Source organism: Alligator sinensis, unplaced genomic scaffold (assembly GCF_000455745.1).
Source record: "Alligator sinensis unplaced genomic scaffold, ASM45574v1 scaffold96_1, whole genome shotgun sequence".
NCBI lineage: Eukaryota > Metazoa > Chordata > Crocodylia > Alligatoridae > Alligator > Alligator sinensis.
The window spans coordinates 586,150-601,106 of NW_005842402.1; the positions used below are offsets into that span (position 1 = coordinate 586,150).

A 14,957-nucleotide genomic window follows, 5' to 3' on the forward strand; every position below is an offset into this window, starting at 1 on the left:
TCCTGCAGGGCCATAGCCCCTCCCCCCCCACAGGGTCCCATCCACCCTGCAGGGCCACAGCCCCCCTATGCAGAGCCCGCAACTTACCCCCTGCAGCAGCAGTTGGAGTGGGGAGCTCAAAACCCGCACCTGCCAGCCCCCCTGCAGCGCGGAGCAGCCAAAAGTGGCTTGGAGGCAGCACTGGCTGTGCTGCTCATCAGGGGCCAGCACCACTCATGGGGACCATATCACACTGAGCTGGGTCTCCTTGCAGTGCCAGGCTGGACCAGTTCCATGGCGGCAGGACCTGGTGTGGCATGCAGGGACAGCAAGCCAAACTAGGTCCTGCCGCCATGGAACTGGCCCGGCCTGGCAGCATGAGCGGCCCCAGTACCAGTAAGATCTGGCTTGGCTCAGTGCATTGTCCCTGCACTCCACGCCAGGTCCTGCCTCTGATGGCAGCGCTGCTTGCCCCGCAGTGCCTGTGAGGAGGTGGTGTACAATGGGACCCAGCCTGGCACGGCTCACTACTCTGGCTTTGCACTGAAGCAGGCTGCATGGCTCCGGGAGGTGCAGCTCCTGTGCAAATGAACACTAGCTGTTCAGCCCAGGCCAGATTGGGTCAGGCCAGTGTGGAGCCACATGTCCCACTCTGGTGCAAAGCAGACTAGCAAGCTGCTCTGGGCTGGGCTGGGTTAGGTCCCGTCACGTCTCTGTTGCAGCCGCCATGTGCTGCCAGCTCCACCGTGGCTGCTCGTGCTGCTGGCTTCACACTCTGGCCGCTCGCCCCGGCTCTGCACACCTGTAGGGACGGCTCTGGGGTTGCCACACACCTGCTCCCCCACCTGGCAGCAGCAGGCAAGCGGGGCTGTGGCTATGCTGCAGGTACAGCAGGCAGTGATGCAGCACTGTGTGACCCGGAAGACTGTGCACTATGGGGCCAGGCTGGGTTCATTCAGTATGTATGGAGCCTGGGTCACCCAGCACGATGTCACTGCCCACAGTGCCTGTAGCAGAGCTGCTGCCTGCTGCCGCTGGTGCCGCAAGGGCCGGGTAGCAGGGTAGGCACGTGGCAGCTCCCACTTGAGTCCCTCTATGTCCCCACCCACTGGGACATCCCCCTTGCCGCTCCCTACACCCCCTGACATCCCCCTCCACTCCCCGTAGCCTCCGACATCCCCCTCCGCTCCTGACACCCCCAACATCCCCCTGCCACTCCTCATGCTCACCCACACCCATAAGCTCCCCCACCCCATATCCCTAACTTACCCTTGACAGAGCTGGGGGCAGTAGGAGCACCACAGAGATGCTCTGCCCAGAAACCAGTCTCTCTCTCCTGGAGGACTGACTCCTGGGTTGCCTCCAAGTGTTTTGCCCCGCTGTTCTGTGGAACCTTTTTGTTTGTTTCTTTGTTTGTTTGTTTGGGGTTTTTTTGACCCCTGGATATCCAGGGGTCTAATTTTGCCCCTGGGCTGCAAACTTGCAGCGTGGGGGAACTTTTTTTCATTCCTGCATGTGCCTCTTGCAGTGTCTCAAAGGGCTTTGAGACACTGTAAGATGCACTTGCACATTTGTGTGGATACACCCCCAGAGGAGGTGGTGCAGGCATCTACCCTGGATATATTCAAAAGGAGACTGGATGCACACTTTGCTGGGGTTATTTGACCCCAGCACTTTTTCCTGCCTAGAGCAGGGGAGCTGGACCCGATAATCTCATGAGGTCCCTTCCAGCCCTAAACTTCTGTGAAACTGTGGGTGAGGAGCATCCAGACTACTGCCCCCTCTCCCCCCTGGGTCCCAAATCACCGTCTCCATTCCAATTGCCCCCTCTACCTCCTATCACCCTCTACTCTCTCAGATTACTGCTGTACTGTCCAAGAGCAGCAGAGGCACCAGTGAGGGGGGGGGGGGTTCCCCCTTCCTGCCTTCTCCTCCTGGGTTCCCTGCAGACCATGATAACCCTGCAAACCCAGATCTAGTCCTTACTGAGCTCCACAACTGAAGGGTGGGTGGGGGGAGCAGGGATTAAGGAACTACCAGACAGCTGTGGGGCCTGGTGGGGGCTAGGTCCTGCTACATAGGATTGACATGGGTTGCTGTAAAGGTGGGTGCTGGCGGGGAGAAGGAAACTCCTCCCACACACCCTGCTGCTGCCACTGCCCTGTTCTCAATCTGATTGGGAGGACAGGGCTGTGATCCGGGAGTCAAGGGGAGATCTGGGGGCTGATGAGGGGCGGTGGGACAATTTGGGAGTGGAAGTGGGGATCCAAGTGGCCCAGGGGACCCTCTCCTCCTCTCCTTCCCAGCCTATAATGCGGCTTAGGGCTGGCTAGCAGGGCAGGTATGGAGCCAGCTTGCCGTGCCTAGCCATACCTGTTTGTCGGCCCTCTGATTGCAATGCACATTAGAGAGGATATTAACCCAAATAGGTGACTGATGATCGCTAGTACTTATTAACTGTCATGGAGACTAACATTGCTTAGAATTAACACATTAGAGTTAGCATGTGCTATCTCAACCTCTGAGAGGGTTAATACTTTTGCTGATACTGCAGAAAGTATGTTGCCTCTGCTGTCAGGATTTAGCCTGGCGGGGGGAAATCTTCATTCTGCTTTCCTAAAATAAGGTGTATGTCTTATTTGGAAGTGTGTGATAAAATACAGTAATTCCAGAAAGTATCACTGCTGATAGGTCCGAAAGAAAAGGAAAGTTCATTTCAACCTTCACCTTCTCGTGGCAGTGGAAAGTAAAGGAGGCTCTTGAAGTCTCCTTTCCAAAGCTATAAGAGCCTTTTCAGGTGGCCATTGTTTTCAGTATGAGGAAGACCTCTTTAAGCATGATTATACAGTCACTTCTATAAGGCCGATTTAATACTCCAGTTTCTGAGTATTGCTTTAGGGGGTGGAGGAAAGAGCAGAATGTTGTTACTTGGATTGGATAAGATTTTTTTATCTACTTAGTAGGGGTGTGCAAAGCAGGCTGTATTTGATTCGGATTTGGATTTGGCCTGTTTCGGGGGACAGTGATTTGATTCGTTGATCACTGTCCCAATTCAATTTGGACGAATTTGAATATGAAGATTTGATTCTGATTCGAAGAACCAGCGATTTGACCACAGACAAGCTTTATATGTTGGTTTTTTTTCTACATACCACAAGGCACCAGGCATGGCTCATGAACGCTAGGATGGCGGGGTGGATGGAGCATCCCACAGGAGCATGGAGGGCCCCTTGCATGCTCGGCAGCGGACCCAGAAGTGGACTGAAAGTACTTCCGATCCACTTCCAGATCTGCTGCTGAGCGTGCAGGGGACCCCCCCCTCTGCCTCCCCTAGCTTGGTGATCGGCTGCGGGAGGACCCCGGGTGCCCCCTCCCCCCCCCGACCCAGGAGGCACCAGTCACTGAGCCAGGGGGAAAGGTGGGTGCTTCTGGTCCACTTCTGGGTCTGCTGCCAAGCACACTGGGGGCCCTCCTGTGGGACGCTCCATCCACCCCACCATCTCAGCTTTCACGAGCCGCCTGGTATCTCGATGTATGTAGAAAAAACATATAAAGCTGTGTCTATGTCTGAATCATCGAATCTCTCCGAATCAAATCGGAGGTTTCCGGTTCAATTCGGAGAGATAAATGGGTCTCCTGATTCGATTCAGATTTGGAGATTTGGCCGCTGAATCAGGCCGCATCTGCTTTGAATTGAATCGGTGACCAAAGCTTTATACAGCCCTACTACTTATAATCAAATACCACTGTCTGCTTGGGGTTGCTATGTTAATTCTGCATTGCTGCTGCGTAAAACCCTTGTGTACATTGAATTTAGCATCGGTGCCTAATTAACTGAAACAAATTAGGCAAAATATGAGCCATCTGGAATTAAAATGAACCTTCCAGGTTTATCAGTGGATTCATTTTATTAGAAAAGTACATGTTGCTTTGATTGTTTCTTAAAATAAATCACTCTAAGGCAATGTGCTACTCTAGGCAGAAATTTCTTAGACTTTTTCTTCTTTCTTTTCTCCCTCCCCCTCTAGTTCATTATCCTTTCACTATACAATTTGTTAAAAGTGTATATTTTTGCATTATTTGTCCTTTTCAGATTTTTTTTTAAATGTCAGTATAAGGTTTTTGTAGAATCGCTAAATAATTCTATACATTGTTGCTATGAATGTTTACTTTGTCACCCTCCAGTTAGTGCTGCTCAGTTCTAAGCATTCTGAATTCCTTTGATATAATTCCCTATCTTTCACCCTGCACTGCATCTGGCAGGTTTGAAATGGACTGTGATGATTTTTTTTGAAGATGCTCTCAAAGGAGATAGTGTAACGTGACATTGCAACTATTTCTGCAGGGAATGTTCATGGCTTCTCTCAATAAATGAAAATGAGTTATGCTTTTCAAATTCAAAGTCCCACATTTTTGTCTGGAAAAATACATAAGTTATCATTAAATAATTCACTATATTTCAGGAAATGTGTAACTAGATAATAAACCAACAAAATCCCTAAGCTCAGGCCTGCAGATAAAATGAATAAATGCAGCCCTGTTGACTTTAGTGGAGCTGCACAGATTTACACCAGCTGAGAATCTAGTCACCTATCCTTAAATCTGTGAGATTTTGGCCTTGCCAGTTCTGACATCTCTATTGATAACTAGCCAAAGTTTTTTCCTCTACTGAGAGGGACCTTTACCTATACCTCCACAAACACACATTAACACATTTGTGTTTTTTGTGTGCATTTATGTATGTCTCTAGTGGTGTCTTTATAGGTTTCATTGTCTTATTCATTGATTTTTAAAAAATATCTTACAGAACCACCTCGACCAATAGCACCTCCCCAGTTACTTGGTGTTGGGCCAACATACTTGCTGATCCAACTGAATGCTAATTCCATAATTGGTGATGGACCTATTATTCTGAAAGAAGTGGAATATCGAATGACATCTGGAACTTGGACAGAAACCCATGCTGTCAATGCACCAACTTATAAGCTATGGCACTTGGACCCAGATACTGAATATGAGATTCGTGTTCTCCTCACCAGGCCTGGAGAAGGTGGAACTGGTCAGCCAGGCCCACCACTTATTACCAGAACCAAATGTGCAGGTAAGATCTGCTTTTTTGTCCATTTTCATTGTCATCATGGTATTTCTATAGCACCAGTTCGACTTTTTGGCATGCTCATCCATCTCAAAGCTGCTAGGCTGACATGGACTCTATTTCCTGTTTGTACACATTGGTTGGGTCAACTAAGTTTCCATGTGTTGATCTTGGGAACTAGAGAGCCCCATACCTTGTTACTTTCCCCTGACAAAGATGGAACATTACTCATCTTGCAAGAAATCCAGTCATCAGATGTTTCTTTCCCTGTTTACTAATTGCAGTTGTATTGAAACAAGATCCTCTTCTCTTAACAGAAGAATTGCCAAAAATTGAAATACACTTAACTTGTTTTTTATCAAGCAAAAAATGTATGCGTCCTACTAGCGACTCCACCACATTATTTAAAAAAATGGTTAAAAGTTATAAGGTCATCTACATTTGAGTTCTCTCTCTCTATCTCTCCATTTCTACTACATCAAGTAAATGCATTGTTGCCCACTCTTGTGATGTTCAATATTTCTCATAAAGTCTAGTTTCTGAACTCAGGTTAATGCCTGATGATTTAAGCTTTCACTTAAAAGAAAAAAATATACTAACCTAAAGAATAAAAACTAGTGAATATGAACATGGAAAGTGCCAGTATCAGGAGACAAAAATAATCCATATATATTTGTCTGTCTGTCTCTTCAACCTAATGACTTTTTAGGGTATGATTTGTGATTTTTTGAAAGTTTGGATTGGTAGTACTGTAGGTATAAGAAAAAGAGCTAGGAAATATGCTATGCAAATTTATGTGAAAATGTAGAAGAAAAAAGTCACAGTGGCTTAATTCCAAGTCTCTTATGTTTATGTAGTAGTGGGTGCATCTACACGAGATGCCTTACTCAAGATTAAAGCAAATTACTGTGCAGTAAGCATCACCGTCTCTGTATGCAGACACTTACTGTGCAATAATTTGCTCTAATTGTGAGTAAATTTGCTACCAGAAAATACAAGTAGCACGTTTACTCGGGAGTAATTACTGCACAGTACAGCACGTGTAGACGGCTGACTGGGAACAAATGTTCCCTGCACTAGGACGCTCCCTTCAGTGTCCTCCTGCCCCATCAGCAGGGAGCTCCTAGCCCCCCCTTCAATCAGAGAGTGGGAGCTGGGAGCAATCATCTCTCAGCCCCTGCCTCACTATTGCAGAGTGGGGGCTGGGAGCTCCCTGCTACCAGGGCAGGAGGACATTGTCTCCACCTGGGCTCTGGTGGTGAAGCCTGCTGCAGCAGCAGGCAGCTCCTGGGGGCAGGGAGCAATCCCCCAGCCCTCACCTGGAGACAGGTGTCTCTCGGCCCCGTGCTCCATGCCAGCCCCTGGACTAGCACCCACAAAGAGCATAGAGCTCCCCCTGGCTGATGCCAGGGGCCAGTGCAGGGCCGGCAGGGGCAGAAGAAGCAAACCTGCTTCCATGTTCCTTCATGTATAGATGCCTGCTTGGGGTGAGGTTTCCTCTAGAGTAAATTATTCTAAAGTAAACCCACCCTGGACCCTTTGCATGTGTAGACACACCCAGTGAGAGCAATAAGAGAATGGGCAGTATTCAAACTCTCTCAGTCTCTACATAGAATGAGTTTGAGTGGCTTGAATGATTATATTACATACATACTGTATAATATTTGTGTGTGTGTTTGTGTACAAATATATATATATTCATACATGCAAACACATACACACCCACTATATATATATATAGGTTTTGTGTGTGTGTATATATATATATATATATGTTTTTTATTCTGTTTAGTTCTCAGGAAAGAAGTCAGTGAGCTAATAGCACATAAGTGTCATCAAACAGAGCAGGTGAACGAGTTCATATCCCAGAAAATTAGGCTAGTAGGACTTGATGCTGTTTTATTTTTAAATTGAGCACCGCATTACCTAGTAGCTCTTGGCACTTTGCTCATTTAACCTCCTAGACAAACAACTTCTCAGCCTAAAGCATTGCTGAAACTGCAGGCAATTTTGAAAAGTGAAATAGTTAACCTTATTTCTAATTTAGTAGTATATTCCTCTCTTGCAGAGTGGAAGGATTCATGTGTCTCATCTCGGGTCAGATGACAGCCATTGATATCTAATCCAGATTAAAGCATTGATTGAATTCTCTTAAATATTTTAGACATTGCTCCAAAAATATGGTGTAGACATTAGAAACAGCTTTTATATTAAAGAGTTCTAACCAAGACTCACAGTCCAAATTATTTCTTCTCATCCCTCAAATGGTATAATTTCCTTTACCAGAATGTGAAAGACTGAGATTGCCTAACATGAAGGGAATTCACAATATATTTGAGGCCCAAGTTGTCTTTAACTTGAAATTTAAGGGCAACGAAGTTGGTGTAATTTTTAAAGTATTATAATATGCACATTTATATAAAACGAAATCTTAACATATTCTTAAGACAAATATGTGTCATTCTATCCACATGAATTAACTATATAAAAATAATACTTACATTATTTTATGAAAATCCATTGTTATTTTAATGCTACAACTTTGAAACAATAAACAATAGAATTAGCAGTTATCCTAGTGTTTTTGATTCCATAGTAGCATTTGTCATATCCATTTTTTGAGGGAAAAACATTGGGACAAGTTGAGAGTGAGTTTCACAAATGGACATAGGCATAACCTGTTAAGCTTTCCTGTGCCTAAAAGAGAAGTGCTGATATCCAGGTGCCTCCTCTTTAAATGGGCCCAGTAAAGCATCCAGGGCTGGAAGTCACAATGTCTAGTTTGCTGCATTGGTGAACATGTAAGCCAGCCAATAGACCATGTTGAAGAGAGCTGTGTATGTCATTCCTTTCCTAGACTTAGACAGCAGTTAAGCACTTCTTCATCTTGAGTCTGCTGCCTACCCAAGCAGGTCCCTCTGGAAATTTAAGCACAAAAGTGCCTAACTTGTGAATAATAAATACTTTTAGGTGAGACGTAAGTGCCGAAGTGCTCATCTCAGCAAAGATGGCAGTCCCTCTGAATATGTAAAGTAGCTGAACTTTGGGTGCCTAAGTCAGTTTTTACCAAAAACAGTAGACACCTGGAGGTGTGCTTTCTTTTAATCCCTCTCTTTGATGTAGCGCTTAACTTTCTCCTAAATTCTAGTTTGTGTCTGAGTTCCTTTGCAAGTCTCACCCTGAGGGGCTTGCCCAAGTTTGTACAGTTGTGTTCACTGAATCAGGATGGAAGCCAGCGTACAGGTCTTTGCTCAGTCCATTCAAGACCAGAGTTTCTTTCTTCTCATCTCACAAAATGATAAGGATAAACATTTATTTTCAAGAAAGGCCACCCCAAAGGTCTCTATACCTTTGTGCTACTTGTAGAACTTGGAAAAATCAACATAAAGTCTAAATAATATTTATTTTAAAGCAACTCTCTTTGATCTGATCCTTGTCTTTAGAAAACAAATGATGAAAGCAAAAAGAAGGAAAGAAAGTTTAAGAGCAAGGAAGAAGCCAATAAAATAGCTAACAATGTGATATCCTTGGCGAGTAGTGTTACCCTGGTGACTCCCATGTCACTTACTGTGCTGCTCTATAATTACATCTTTGCATCAGTATCTTTTTTGGAAAATCTCCTGTTTTCCAGGTCGGGGTGGCACAGGCAGCCTCTGTATGGCAAATGGCAGATCTGGGAGGGGTCAAGTAGGTCAGCACAGTGGCATAGAGGACAGGGAGCAGGAAGTAGAGCAGCAGATTAGGCCAGGGGAGGATGTGGGGCTAAATTGTCCCATGCTTGCCAGAAAGATTGTCTCACTCTCTTAGGTCTCTTAGGTTTGATAAGTAATCAAACAAGATTACTTATTTTTCACACAGTATCATTATTCTCTTTGTCAATGTTCTTTGTCAATTTTGTAGTCTTAAATTACTCCCAAGTGTTAGCTTCAATTTTGAAGCGAGTTATAATTGCTAACCTGTGTAACATCAAACTCAGTCACTGGAAATAAATGGAATTTCAGTGGAAAGCTACTTCCCTTTACTACACAGAAATAATTGTGCATTCATGTTGATTTGTTGGTTTTGAACATTTTTTGTTCAACTATAGGTAATAACTAGTACATTGACTTATTAGTAAAAATGTGTTAGTAAAATGCTACTGGCTATTTTATTTGGAGAATGAACAGTTGTTCATTTGTGTTTATTTGTGGGAGCAGAGTGAAAATGACTTTTACACATAGTTTGTTTAGAATTTACAAATGCCGTGACATTTCAGAATAATGTATTATTGATCTATTAGTCTTGTGTTTTGCTAAAACATCTTTTGAGCAATTTGAAGTATGATTAAACTTATTCAAGCATCATTCATGTACTTTAATTAGTAGGTGGTAAGAGTAGTCAGTGATGCCATCTTGACTGAACTAGAGCAATGGCTGGTAATTTATTTTTTTAAAAGATGCTAAAGGAAAAAGAAGAGGAGGGGTGCAAAACGATATGGTTTGCCTCATAAAAGTCATTACACAGAGCTTTTGTGTAACCTGAATTTACTACGCGATTTTCCCCATATTTTAGCTGAGTGACTACATAGATGCTGCTTTGCCATGTTACATCCATCTGTGGGTAATTAAAGGTATTACTCAACAATCAAATATATGATACAACTGAGTGTTTTTAAACAACAAAAATGAGATTAAAACATGCCAAGCAAAACATGAGCTTCTTACATTATCCCCCTTAAGAGACAGGGTGTATTCTTTTTATTTCCACTTTTAAGCCCATTTGCTAAGCACAATAATGTGCTCCAGGGTGTGTGTGGTTAGAGAAAAGTAATTACATGCTGCTGATTTTGAGGACCCTCAAAAACTATCATGCCTCACAATGCACCTGAAGTGTGTGATTATTTCAGTACATCTACATGGGCTGTCTTGTATTATGGTTCACATAATGACTTCTCAATCATTTAAAAATAAAAACAAAATAAAATAAGAGGCAATGAGATTTTTTTTTAAATAGGAAGTATGCACAATGCATAACTGGGCAATAAGGAAAGGATGTTTTCCTGTGAGATTGTTTCCATTTGAGTATATCATCTGGCATGGGAATGTACAATCTGCCTTTCCTTTTTAAGGCTTAAAATAAAATATACTGCAGTTTTAAAACTGTCCACTTAGTCTGCTTTATCAATTGTAAGTTAAAAGTTGTTCTATATTATGTTGGCTTCTGTTTCTGAGTAACTATTAACAACTCAGCTTTATGATATACTGGTATTTTAGTGGCAATGCAGGTCAATAGTTCAGCCTTTTTCCAGAACTTAAACATTTTTACAGCTACCAGAGCTACTTTTGTCGACTTTATTGAAGTTCAGCGCAGTTTGTGATTTTCAGTAAAGCACGTAGATCTGTATAGCAAATAGAGAGAGTGGTCTGATTTTCATTGCAAGCATCTTTTCTTAATAATTGTGTGTCACTATTTTTTCAATAAACTAAAGGGAAGGATGAAGTTTTTCCCCTTCTGGTTGCAGCCTTATCAGAGCTGAAAATGGAACTATATGTATTGATTTTATTTTTTTTACTGTTGTCTAAAATAGTTATCAATCCCAAAGCCCTAGTTATTGATGACAATCATCCTCGAGGCACAAAAGCTGATTCAGACATTTGTTAGAACAATGTGGACTCATGATTTGCTTCAATTAAAGGTTGAAAACCAGGACTGTTTTCCATTCTTTCTTTTTTTGAATGTGGAATATTTGTTTGTGATTTTTTTTTTAATGTTACTAATTTTGAAAATAGAACAGACAGATACAGGAGTGAAATTCCTTACAGCAAAAAGCATACAACAAAAATAAGTAGGAAAAAATCATTTGGCCTTTTTGTTTTTATATTTTCTTTTACATTTAAAAAATGGGACTGCACACACGTTGATGTTAGGCAGCTAGCTTCCTATGGTCAACTGCAGAATTAAAATGCTGGACTACTTGCAAAAAGTGTATTGTTATGCGAGTCCAGGGCATTCATAAATATGTTACTCCAGCTACAAGTGTGGGAAATTGCTGCCAGACAGGCAAACATGGAATATATTGTAAACAGGAAGTAAAACTACACATTCATCACCATTAGCAGATTCAGCAGAAAGTAACTGCAGATTCACATGTATAGATTCAACACATTCACATATCTCATCCCTGCCTTTTTTAAATGACTGGAGCATAATGCAAAGACTGCAAGCCTCTTGGGTGTCTTACATTTCTTTTCTGGCTAATGTCAATCACCTTCTTGACTGTATCCTTGAGAATGTGCTGCACCAACTACTATGTCAGGTTCACATTTACTTTTCCTTCCTGGGTGCAGGCTACCACACCCTTGAATAGAGTCCTGAGAAGGTAGCCTTTCTTCATCCATGTCAAATTCAGGTGCCTCGTCATCAGGTGTAGGTTGCCCAACATTATTAGGTCCTGGCTTTTCAGCATTGCTACTTTCTGGTATAGTGTTATGGGTTGTCACTGTAGGTTGCAAAGCCAGTTGCTCAACACCAGGCAGGGCTCCAACTTTTGCTTCTATGCTCTGTTTGGCAATTGCTCCTGTGTTTTGTAATTGGTCTATGTGGAGGCGACAAACAATATTAGGCACCACATGCACTGATAGGACAAAGGACTTGCTTATGCACTCACAACTGCAAGCTGCCATTTTTTATGGTCCTGGTAATTATGGGCCAGTGTATTTTAGCCTACATGTAGCTGCTGAGGGGCACCTCTTCCTTGTCATGTTCTCATTTTGCTGGCCATTTCTAACATGGAGCATATACTGCATTCTGGTGTGCTAGCAAAAAGCTAGCCATCTTCTGCTGTATGGACCCTGCTTCTTCTTTCATGGAAAGCAAGGCATTTTTGAAAGACTGTAAGAAATGTTCAGCCAGTTCATTTGTGGCTGGGAAAAATGGTGCAGAGGTGATATGCTGGATGCTATTTTTCTTTGTGAACTCTTGAAATTCACCTGAACTCAATAGTGCACCATTGTCAGTTACAGTTGTTCTGGAAATACTGTCCTTGCAAACAGACCTCACAATTGTTCTACTGCCTGTGCTGCTATAATGGCTTTCACACAGAAAACTTCCTGCCATTTGGAGTGGGAGTTCACTACCTCTAGATGCATCATCCCTAGATATGATCCTGCAACATCAGTATAGAGCCCTTTTTCAGGGAAAGGATGGCCATTTCCATGGGTGAAATGTTGCCTGTTTGGACATCTATATCTTTGGCATCTAATACATTCCTTAATAAGGTGTTCTATTTTTTGGTCATATTTTGGTCAATAATTTTTACAGTTCCCAGGTGTCCTACATGCAGCTCTTCTTAATATCTTGCACACAGTTTTCTGGCTATAACAATACAAATTGCTCCCATCCTTGGTGTACAAAAGTTCATCTTTACTACATAAAAAGGTGATAAATTACGATTGTCTGTATATCTCCAACCTTTCAGTGTGGCTTCATATACCAGTGCCAGTGCGGGATCTTGCTTGATTTCTTGCCCAATGATACTACAGGTCAGTGGGGCATTCTCTGACTGAAGTGAAATAAATTAACAGTTTCAGTACATTCAATTTCTACTCCAGAAGGCTCTTTCACAGCTGAATGGAGGAGTCCATCAGCATTTCTATGTGCTTCTGTTCTTTTGTATTTAGTGTCGTAAGTGTAACCTGCTAAAAGAGAGTCCTGATTGCTTAAATGCTGCACTTGCCCCAGACACACCTTTCTTAGGTCAAAGAACTGAATTTTGTTGACCTGTGACCAATGTAAATTTTCTTCCATATAGGTGCTGGTTAAATTGTTTCACTCTGTACTCCAGATTTAAAGTGCCTTTGCCTGTCTGTGCATAACTCCATTTTGCTCTTTAAGCTAGGGGACATTTTTCATCCTTGAATATAGGTTTTATACCATATTTAACCAAATCTAAGACAACTTCAACTTTAAGACAGCTCCCCAAAATTAGATTCCATACTTGAAAAATTATAAATTAGTTACAGTTTCTCAGTATAGAATCTAATTATTAGAGGGTTATCTTAAATTTGCCCTGTCCCCTGCTGCTGAGGAGGGAAAAGCAACAGTAGAGAGGCAAGCAGCAAAGGGATGGGGGATTTAGTGGGGAAGGTGCTAGGGTTGGGGGAAGCCCCTGCCACTTGCACCCCTCCTCCCTCCAATTCAACAGTATTTTAAAGGTGAGGTTTTCCTCTGTTATGAGCTTCCTTTGTATGACTTCATTAAGTAGCCCACACACACATCTGTCTCTGAGGACCTCGTTAAGTCCATCCTTAAAATTACAAGGCTGTGCTAATTAAAAGCACCCATGCATCACATACATCAGTGGCGCAGCATACCTCTGTGCTAAGAAAAAGGTGGCAGCGCGTTTTGAGCTAAAGCACATTGAACGTGTTTTGGTTCAAAATGCACCACCATCATTTTCTCAGCACAGAGGCACACTGCACCACTGATACACGTGATGCATGTGACGTGCCAGAGCACATCAATTTATGTGACTTTCCAGCACGTTGGAGCAGACTCCTCACATGTGTGTAAGTGGCCACAATGTTCTGTCAACATCTGTAGCCTGTCGCAAAAGAAGAAATAAATTCACCTTAAAGTCGAATTCTCTTATGGAATCTGAACCTTTCTGTAATAGTCAGTGGCTTGGATTCCAAGTGCTCCTGGGCAGTTTTTACTAATGTTTAAAAAGTTTTACATGCTGGGTTTTCTGGAGCATGAGCATTTTGTGCAGTAAATTATTTCTTTTTCTTCCCATGTAGCTACATGTTTCCTTGCAGGAATCTCATTTACTTAAAAAAAAACCAAAAAAAAAAAACCCAAAGAAAACTGCTTTAGCCACTCTATATACATAAGCCAGTCTTCCAGGCTGCTATTACAAGCTCCAGTTGTTTGTATATAATTTTGGCTCCCATTTTGGCATTCATAAATAAATGACTTCAGCCATAAGTATGGGAAAAAGTGCTAGCAGACTGGCAAGCATGGAATGATTGTAAACATAAAGATAAACTGTACATTCATGGCCATTAGCAGATTCAACAGAAAGTAACTTTAGATTTACATGTACAGATTCAACACGTTAACAATCTCATAAGTATTCCATTTTTGTACAACAGAATGTAAGAATACCTATAGCATTTCCATATGCATGATGCAAACAGTGATAATTTTGTTCATGTTGATTATTCTTTTGGGAATGTATGCATGGGATGAGCTGGAGGGTTTAGTAGCTGGAACTAGTAAACCTGTCAGGAAGGGTTTGGGGGAATTCAGTAGCTGTGTGGCTGAAGTAGTGTGGGTTTGTGATGCTGGTTTTGCATGGCATTTCAGAAGGACAGGATCCTAAGTACATCCAAAGTATGAAAATATGACCACCGGAGGTTTGCTTTGAGGGTACTCATTATTTATGTTTGTTTGCATTGCTCAAGAACTTCATTTAAGGGATGTTTACCCACTCCTCTGAAAAGTCAAACAAGTAAAATCATTTTTTAAAATATTTTATCTAAATAGTAGGGGTGTGCGAAATGGGCTATATTCGATTCGGATTCGATTCAGCTGAATCCGAATCTGAAGATTCAATGCTGATTTGGAGAATCAGCGATTTGGCCATAGACACAGCTTTAAATATTTTTTTTCTACATACCTCAAGGTACCAGGTGCGCCTCGTGAACACTGTGATGCTCAGATGGATGGAGAGTCCCACAGGAGCATGGAGGGCACTTTGGGGGAACCTCCTGTGCCCCCCCAGCTCAGCGATTGGCCACAGGAGAACCCCAGGTGCCCCCCCAGTCTCAAGAGACACAAGTCACTGAGCTGGGAGGATACAAGGCGGCCCCCCTGTGCACTCCCCGGCAGACCCAAAAATGGA

General features: G+C 42.8%; 1 protein-coding gene across 1 annotated transcript in view; it reads left to right on the forward strand.

The window, feature by feature from the left end:
- PTPRK (protein tyrosine phosphatase, receptor type K) overlaps positions 1-14,957 on the forward strand; it is a 570,492-nt gene that overhangs the window by 313,790 nt on the left and 241,745 nt on the right. The window contains exon 8 of the mRNA XM_025211350.1: positions 4,787-5,080. Within this exon, the coding sequence (XP_025067135.1) occupies positions 4,787-5,080 (294 nt within the window). The remainder of the gene's footprint in view (positions 1-4,786; positions 5,081-14,957) is intronic.